This window comes from Amblyomma maculatum, chromosome 5, assembly GCF_055883805.1.
Source record: "Amblyomma maculatum isolate TAMU_Amacu chromosome 5, ASM5588380v1, whole genome shotgun sequence".
NCBI lineage: Eukaryota > Metazoa > Arthropoda > Arachnida > Ixodida > Ixodidae > Amblyomma > Amblyomma maculatum.
In genome coordinates, this window is record NC_139348.1 from 36,858,080 (window position 1) to 36,867,999 (window position 9,920).

Sequence of the window (9,920 nt, forward strand, 5' to 3'; positions counted from 1 at the left end):
TGTACTGTGCGCTCTACGTTCAGCTCATTCGGGAGCCGCGTCCATGATATCCTTCTTCAGCAGTTCTCCTCTCGGCTCCATCCGGTTTCCATGCTGACATGCCGACTATCCTCACATTGGTCACGTACACGTTTTTTGTTTCTCGCATGAACGCCGAAGGCTTTCTTCAACGATCGCAGGGGTTATAACAATGCGTTAAATGGTTTTGGAGAGTTCACCGGTCTTGATTCATGCCAATAATTAATTTGTCCCTCTTTTCACGCAAACCGCCGATAGTAGCAAATATTGGCAGCAAGGTTGGCTTTAGTAATTGTGGCTGTAGAGAGCCAAACGTTCTTTAGCATCGGAGTCGACGAAACGCACAGCAATGACCTTGCTGCCCGAGCGTCTCACACGGTTCTTAAAAGATGATTACCTTACTGCAAATATTTACCGTTTTCTTTAGCGCTTTGCATTTTACGATCGCATTGACTGAATGCAGCCACAACGGCGCGTTATCACTAATCAAATGAGACCTACGCACCTGATGTTTCATGCGAGAATCAAAAACGATAGCTTTGTTTAGTACAATCATAAACTTTTATTCATCTTCAGAAACAGGTTTGGAAGAAGCAAGGAATGTAATCTAGCCATATCCCAGAGTGAATATTGACGAGGGTGGCGCTCAATAGATGTAGGCCCTGGTTCGCTCCTGGACATATCCAGGACGGCTGTGGTACACGGAGCTTCGAGATCCGGTCAGCACCGGGGCGTGGTGGTAGTCGGTCTGGTGGTATGGAAGGCTGCAGCGGTGCACGCGGAAAGAACAGTTTAGACTGGTCCATGTTCAAAAGGAGAATTGACGTTATGGTAGCTTTTGAGACATGAAACATCGACGGGTTAGTGTGTTTTTAGCGACACATCATCATCAGAACTGTTGCTATCATGGTCATTAAAGAAACTATTGAGCAATGATGCAACTTCAGTAAAGATCCATTTCTGTGTTACTATCTTGCACTCGGTTGTCGCTACTGCAATCAGAAACAGGGTCACCTTGTTGGTGTTTGACTTTCATAGGAGGATTGTAAAGCTGTTCTGCGATCTCTTCTCGTATCGTTTTCAACGCTGTTTGCGTGGCGAATTTGATAATAGTTTGCTTGCTGCAGTAGGTCATATTAGAGCAACTTGTTGCTTTACGTAAGCAAATTGCCCGCGGAAACGAACATAAATACGTGCAGCTCTATCATCCTTCCACGTGCCGCAAAGGAAAATGACCGCAGTGATGAATCTAATGTCCTGTAAACGTGGAACAAACGGAGGATTGTTTCTATTGTACCTTCACCTTTAGCCGCAATAACATTGTCATCCTAACTGGTCGGCAAAAGAGAGTTCAGCTAAGAACTAACAGTTCGATGAGTGGGCCCAGTTTGTCATACATATTGAAGAACCTCCCTAAAAGTTTACGACCGCAAACGATTCCTTCTTTATGTTTGTGTGCCGTTAGTGAAAGTTTAGTGTGCTTCTTCAGGAAAAAAGGAAGAGTTCGCGCAACAGACCTATTTTTTTTCCCGCCATACTCTTCCATATAAGCAGAAACTCTTTAAAGTAGCTATTCGCAGTAGAGTGACTATGCAAATACATTTCGTATACCAGGCACTCTGTAATCTCTAGATCACGTGGTTGTGAGTGGAGTCTGAATACATCCCATTGACAAATGCCATAACTGAAAGGTTACTCATTATAAACTTGCTGAGGGCCCTGACCACTTGTAAAGACTGCGCATTCATTCTCCAGGAAGAGACTGTTTTAGATAACAGCGGCGGAGTCTGCTCACCCGGTGAGAGGGTCGTGGTGGACGACGGTGGACTTTGGATGCACCACCTTGCTATCCTCGACAGTGTAGCCGTACTCGTGGTGGGGCACGTGCACCAGCTCCTTATGGGCGGCCACTACGGGAGTCCTGACCACGGTCTGGTGCAACAGCGGTGCCTGAATCACGGCGGCGGGGATGCCGTACGTGAAGACAGCGCCGCAGTGGGCACCAGCAGCCAATAAACAGGCGACGACGACAGTCTGATGAAGAAAGAAATAGAAAAGCTCTCTTACAGTTCTTTTGTCAGGCAGAAACCATAACTATTTAAATAAAAAACTGGTCGGTCTGCAGGCGCGAGCTCTGACGATTCTTTTGGCTAACGAGAGGGCCATTATCAAAGACGGAACAAGATAAATAAATAGAGAAACAAAAACGCGTATATCTGTTGATTCGCTGCTGTGTGGTATTGCTTGCTGTCTGCAGCAGGTTTGGGGATGTTCTCTGTTGCTCAGCGCCTAAAAAGTACGCTAAAAGGTGGTCTGAGGCGACCTCAAGGTGTCGCCATCCTTGTTATATTTGATGACGCATATCAGCTCTGGACTTAAGTCAATAGTGGTTGATCTAGCTATTGTACCAGACCGTAATCTCACCGCAGGTGTCACATTTTAGTGCACTCTTAGTCTCTCCAAATGTTTTTAACATGCGGATTCCTGGCGCCTGTCACTAGATCTGTTTTGGAGCATTGATGGTGGGCAGTTTTGTAACTTTGCATAGACGAAAGAGGTGGCTATATACGTGAAATAAGTTTTAATGACAACCAACGTACCCCATAGTGCGACCGAAAAAAGGAATGGTTGTTGAATGTATCGTATTAGGGGCGTTACTAATTTGCGGATTTGGTGCGAAGCATAAAACTGACCACTCTTCCATTTTGGACATTACAGGTCATCTGCCTCAAAGATGCGCCATGTCAGAAACGACAAAAAAAAAATAATCTGGCTACTTACGAGGGCCTTCATGTTGCTTGGAAGGAAGGAGTTAGCCCAAAGCTCTTGTGCTAATGGCCGAAAGGCACGAGTGTGTTTTCTGCGTGCAAGAGCGGCCACTTTTATACCCGCTGGCGATGCCCGCGTCATCATCACCGAAGGCCTCTCATTGGTGGTGAGCACGCAAACAAGCCCCGTTATATCTACTTTCATAAATAGCCGACTGTTTGATCTATACTTCGCTTTGCAGTCAACATGATCTGAGAACGTGACGGAATGCTAATCGCGAGTCTTCGCCGCACAGACACCAGAGCTCTAGAGCGAACCTTTAGAAATGCTTGGTTTGCTCATTTTGCTTTGCGATGTCTCATGGCTTACACTAAAACTTTTCTTATTTTTTCTTGTTCTTTTCTCCGCAGATCGATAACGGCGGTGTTACCTTTTCCAAAAATCTCATAGATCTAAAACCAGGAAAAAACGTCTCAAAAGCATAGCAGCCTGTCTTGCAGTAAGTACACTGCGAGGCGTGGTCATCTCTGGTCACTTGTCATTCCGGTTCAGATATGCAAAGCGGACGCGCGTGTCACCTGCAGAACCTCTTCCCTCTTGCCGGCGTACACGGCACATGGGCCGCTAGGCGGCTGGCAAGAGTGCAGCTGCTTGTACTCCTGGATAGGAGCAGACGTCGAAATTAATCGACTGTACGTGCGTACGCATAGCTGTGCCTTGCTCGACATGGTCGATTCTTCAACTCCCTCGTGGAGGGCCCTTTCAATATTGTGCTTGGAGCTAAACAGGCAGTTGGAAAGCCTATGCAAAACTTCTTAAATGCGGCAGCGGTTCTTGATGGAGTACATGAATGTGATAGGAAATAGCCTATCACTTATCATGTAGTGAAGGAATTATAGATTAGCGAAAAGTCAGTGACATTTGACCACTGCTGTGAATGCTGGAATAAGTGACAAAACAGCTTGTGTAATATGTGCAATCCATTGTACATATAATACGCAACAGCGTATATAGCTCGTTCAGTCTTAAAGGTGCCGCAACCCAATATTGAGAAATCCATGCCGAAAAAAAATGCATATGTTTTCGAATCAACTTATGAAGTAGCAGTTTGCGCAGTATTCAGGGGGGTGTTATAAAATTTCGGTTCCCATTCAGTTACGCAATTATTAGTCAAGGTGGAGGCCAGTTTTAAGGTGGAGACATTCATTTTAAGTTTAATTGTGCGCTGAGAAGAGAGACAGATACTGCGCCTTCTTTTCCGCTCAAGCCGAACCAATAAATCACGTTTAACGCTTTGCCTAGCTCTGTGCCAGGCTGTCAATGCCAAACAATAGCGGAATATAAACGCGGTGGTAAAGGCGCTAACGTGCCAACTCTTCAGGCGAAGTGTCAGCGTCCTTCTATTAAGGAGAAATCCTTTAATGGCTCATGCTGTCGTGGACAAAATGTGTCCTTCTTTTGCGGCGTTCTGATATTCCGAGGCGGGATGACGTCATAGAGGTCTCGACCAATCACAGAGAACCACCACAGTATGCGTGAATGAGTGCCTTTATGGGCAGATGACAGATCAAATACTAATTAAATAATAATTGATTACCAATTGATGATTAGTAAGCAATTCAGATAATTAACTAGTTAATGACTATTTATTGCTCACAATTACCCGAATAATTATCGATTGGTTAATTAATCAGTTACTAATTAGTGCCGGTTGCGTAGCAGAATGCGGCACTCAGGCTATCGCCTTTCACTACTTTAGTCGCTAAAGTCCCTCGTAATTTTTTTCTTATACAGTTTGTGTATGGCCAGTTTCTTGGCACATTGTATTGATTGATGGCTGCCCTTATTGGCTGGAGCAGGGTTCGAGGTTAAGTAGGCAGGCTGAGTGCCCCCGGCTGTTAGTGGCCGAAATGTCAGATACGGCAAAATAGAATTGAATTAAAGTAGATCTTGGTTGAAAATAGGAGAAAGTTTTAGCAACCAGTGAATTTATGCAAATACCTAGACGTCGTGAAGGAAAACGGCACTGGCTGGTGTTTGCTCTTATGTTTGTTACCACTGTTTTGTTTCCATTCCAAGTACACATCTTGGTCAGTTATTATCGATTGTATATATTGTTACGAAGCAGCAAGCCGATGAAAACAGGAGAAGAGAGAGCAGAGAGATGTTCGATGGCAGTGAGATGATGTTTAATGAAATGTTGCCGGGCCTAGCGCGAGCGCTCCTGTCCGCGCCACTGCCCGCTTCTTTCTTGATGGTCCGTAACATGACCCGGGTCCACCAAGCGATCGTCCTGATCGTGGACGCGGAAGTTTACCGATGTCGATGATTCCATGGCATGATGATGGGTGTGTCTGGATGCTTGAAAAAGAAGAGGAAGAAGGAAGAACAGAACGGCTTGCCAGCACGATGATTCCCGATGAACCTTGGCCCAGGATACTCTCGGGCCACACGTTTCCACGACACGATGGCGGAGGTCAAGGCACGCACCGCATGGCATAGGCAGGGGAGGATGTCTTGAAGTGTAGCGGTGTCTTGGGTCGTGGGGTGTTTGGTCGGCACATCTGGTCACTGGGGTCACATATGGTCTTTCGGGTCTTTTCTTGTGTGTTGTGGTAATGTGTGGCGTCTCGGGTCAGTCTCTCCTTCGTAGTGTCTTGTGGTCGGGGCGGAGGAAAGGCAAGGTCTTGCTAGGTCCGGCAGGCAGGGGAACAGCCATGCGCTGCTTCCTAACCTTCAGCCGACGGCGCAAGAAGTCGCAGGGCACCGAAGCTTCAGACTAAAATGAGGGGGTGATGATAAAGTACCCAGAACCTCCATCCAAATCTTATAAAGCGGCAAGCCGATGAAAACAGGAGAACAGAGGACAGAGCGATGTTCGATGAACGTGAGATGATGTTTAATGAAACGTTGCCGGGCGTAGCGCGAGCGCTCCTGTCCGCGCCACTGCCCGCTTCTTCTTTCTTGATCGTCCGTAAGAATATAAACAACAACAAAAACGGAATAATATGGTGGGAGTTAATTGATGTGGCTTTTTAATTAAAATTTGTTAGTTTTACGTACATGTATAAGTCACAACCAATGTGATATGCAGCGGGGCAGGCGTACAGAGCGTATTAAAACAAATAGCCCTTTTGCACGAAACTCTTCCTAGATCGATTACGAAATATTAGAAACATTTGGGCCGATCTGCGTCCTCTCTGCCTGGTGGAGCTTTGCATGGCCGAGAGATGAGCCATCATGCTGGTAACGGGATTGCTTTCCTTGAAAGCCAGTAAATAGAGCCACGTTAACTACATATTTATTATAACATCGCAACTCTCAATTTTTGAGACGATTTACAATTTTTACAGCGATACTTCGTTCCTCAAGCCATGAGTGTAATTGCGCTATGAGCTTTGCTAAATGATACATTTCATTGAACGAAACTGTAGACTCAGTTGTTCGACCTTTAAGAGTATTGCTTTCCCGGGGCTAAAACATGTCGATTTTGTATAAGGTTGCTTACATTTAGTTGACACAGCTTGATTGCAGGCGTGCGTGAGCGCTCGAGCGTGTGTTATGTGCGTGTGCGTATGTGTGTGTGTGTGTGTGTAAGTGCGTCTCATGGATGCCAACTGTCGCTGAAAGGAAATAAAAGCGTAGAGAAACGTTTTTGCTTTTATTTAGGTGTTAGCCTACACGAAACGGCTGTTTAATATTTTACCGCAAAAAAGAAGAACGATATATTACGATACGCATATATAGATGCAGGTAACCCTGATATATAGGCGGTCAAGTTTATATATGCGTTTCACTAAATTACGAATATATATGTTTAACACTAGTTTGCTTCTGCAATGCAGTATCCGCTTGAATTCGTACTGCGAAAATGAAGCCACGCCTCACTGCTAATTTTACGTCGCCATTGTTTTTCCGACTTGAACATATCGTTTGCATCGAGTTTCGAAAGCGGTATTGTCTTCGCCCAAACTAAGGAGATATACCGATTATTGCGCCACCATTGGCGGTGAAATAAAAAAAAACTCAGAAGTTACCGTTTATGGTTTATATAGCAGTCGATAGTGTGAGGGCGGCCGTAGTGAAAGGTTCCGGGCGGTTTCCACCACTTGGGCTTCTTTAATGTGCACTAGCATCGCACACTGCATAGCATCTTTCGTTTTGTTTTCACCAAAATAGGGCTGCCGCGACGGGGATCGGACACGTAATGTCTGATCAGTAATCGAGTCCGTTAACCACCGAGCCGTATCAGCGGGGTCATTATAAAGCTACTGGCTCAATAGTTACATACGTGCGCCGTTCCGGTGACGAAGTCGTGCTGCTTTATTGATCTGTTTTACCCTTATATTTGGTGGTCGGTAAAAGATTTACATATGTGGTAACTTTGAATCCATGCAGGCATCCCACCATTTCAAGGGCCGAAATGGAGAGCTCACTCCCTGGACTTCACAGGCATATTTTCAGAGCAAAAAAGCAGATCGACAGAAGAAGAGACGAACACGGACACTTTGTTTTTCAGCGTTAAAATATGCTTGCTAAGTCTGAACACTAACTAGCCCAACATTTAAGTCTTTTGAAGTACAGGATGGCCAAGCTAACTTTAGCCAAGGGATAAAAATGCAACATTTGAGCTGGGACAGGAAAACCACCTGTTTACAGCTGCCAGCTGTCTTGCGCACCACAAGCAATTTTTATTTTGCATTCTAGTAATTAGTATTTAAGATAATGTTTCTTATTTACTATTACAATTAGACAATAAATGTGATTTGGAAAGTTGGAGAGCACCTTCAGAAAGCCCCAATCCATTTATTTGCGGCATAGAAAGTCGCGAGTGTATTTTTTCTCGAGTTCCAAACAAAGCCCGCGAAATACAAAAACAATAACGTGACAAGCACATTCGTGCGCCATGATTGTCCTGCTCTAAACCGTGGATTCAGTTAACAAAATCACCTGCGGCCGTGTCTCGATGGCCCAGTTCCAGTGTTAGGCTGATATGTTGGCGATGGCTGCAGCCCGCTAAGCCAGATCGCCGCGCTCGCTGCAACGTGCACCGTCACATGCACCGACAGGCTCACGCGGCCGAAGAAAATACCGGACACATATCGGCCTGCCGCTGCGAGCCACGGCCGCAGCATTTTTGTTCTCTCAAGCCACCGTTGAGAGCAGACCAATCGGGGTGCGCGAATGCGTTAGTCACGCGATTGGTTCTGTAATTCACGGGCTTTGTTTGGAGCTTGAGAAACGAAACGCGTGAGTCTTTAATTATCGCAAATAAATGCCGTGGGGTTCCTCAAGGTGCTCTTGAACTTAATAAATCACAAATATTGTCTCTTCATTATGCAGTAAATTGGAGAAAATCAATATTTTCTCAAGACGAAAGTATACAACAGTTGCTCCTTACCTGTACTCCCCTATGGGGCGTACAGAGGGTTCTATTTAAGAGGGTTCTACTTAAGTTGAGGACAGCGCAGAGGGATAGGGAGCGAAAAATGATAGGGGCAACATTAAGAGATAGGAAACGTGCAGAGTGGGTTAGAGAAATAACTCCAGTCACCGACATACTAGTGGAAATCAAGAAGAAGAAATGGGCATGGGCAGGACATGTAGCGCGAGGAAAGGATAACCGATGGTCGCTTAGGGCAACAAACTGGATTCCAAGGGAAGGAAAGCGTAGCAGGGGGAGGCAAAAATTAGGTGGGTGGAAGAGGTTAAGAAGTTCGTAGGCAAGTGGATGCAGCTATCACAGGACCGGCTTAATCGAAGCAATATGGAGAGGCTTTCCCCCTGCAGTGGGCTGATGATGGTGACGATGATGAAATATTTAAATAATTTCTTATTTGCAAAAAAAAAGAAAAGAATGCCTGTGATGCGCAAGAGGACTGGCAGTTCTATGTAAATGATTTACCTGGCCTGCCTCTAATGTTTAATATTGAACCATTGGCTAAAATTAGCTGGGCCACTGTGTATAAAGTTCCTTCGAGCAGACCTTCAAGCAGCAACAGCCCCGCCGCAAGCTGCTGCAGTCTTAAAAACCCTAAACAGAGGAGTGTGACAAGGTGAATATCGTTAGGAACTACTACGAGACTATAATAAATGATGGCAGCAGCTGTGAATTTGATATGTCTTATCCGATACAACGACCTCGAATTTCACAAGCGGGGGCTGTAATTCTAAGTACCAATTATTGCCTTATTTGTATTGTTTCCTTCGCAAGCAAAGTCATCGAAAAAGGGTAATGGTAGTTGCGGTATTACAGGGAGTCAGCAGAGCCGGCGGGACGATGCTGTGCTCGCACGCTACCAATGATATACAATAAAACAAGGAAGTGATGTAAATGACATGGTCTTACTGATTGGTTTCCGATTGAGAAAGGAGTGAGGCAAGGCTGCATACTGTCGCCCTGCCTATTTAACCTATACGCAGAGTGCATCATAAGGAAGGCCGGTCTGGTCGAGTCTTCAGCTGGAGTGAAGATTGCTGGAAAACGTATCAACAACCTTAGATATGCGGATGATGCCACTTTAATGGCAGAAAGTGAAATGGAACTCAATAGAGTTCTGATGCGCGTACAAGAAGAGAGTGAGAAGTCTCGGCTTAAACTGAACATTAAAAAGACAAAGATCATGGCGTCTTGCCCTATCAAGTCCTGGAGCATCAATGGACAAGAAGTGGAAGCTGTGACAGATTTTCTGTTCTTGGGCTCCAACATTGCCTCGGAAGGAGATTGCAGCCATGAAATTAGGAGACGCCTGCTTCTGGGAAAGAGAGCAATGGTTAGCCTTGACCACCTAGTAAAGAGCAGAGACATTAGTCTGCCAACCAAAATTCGTATAACTCGTGCTGTGGTCTTTCCAGTTGTGATGTATGGATGCGAGAGTTGGACTGTGAAAAAGGCTGACCGCCGAAGAATTGACGTGTTTGAATTGTGGTGCTGGCGAAGACTCTTGAGAGTTCCTTGGACTGCCAGAAGATCAAATCAGTCGATATTGTCAACCATAAACCCTGACTGCTTATTGGAGGGTCAAATTCTAAAGTTGAAGCTCAGCTACTTTGGTCATCTGATGAGAAGAGAGGAGTCGCTGGAGAAAGATTTGATATTGGGAAAGGTTGAGGGTCGCCGGGGAAGGGGTAGG

The 9,920-nt window shown here is 45.4% G+C and overlaps 1 protein-coding gene across 1 annotated transcript; it reads right to left on the reverse strand.

Moving 5' to 3' along the window:
* Positions 1 to 664: 664 nt before the first annotated feature.
* On the reverse strand, positions 665 to 3,515 carry LOC146188047 (uncharacterized). Its single transcript, XM_084604982.1, has 3 exons — positions 3,366 to 3,515; positions 1,814 to 2,052; positions 665 to 782 (listed from the first exon to the last, which is right to left on the reverse strand). Exons 1-3 carry the CDS (start codon positions 3,513 to 3,515, stop codon positions 665 to 667), a joined length of 507 nt encoding a protein of 168 aa, XP_084461108.1.
* Positions 3,516 to 9,920: the final 6,405 nt, after the last annotated feature.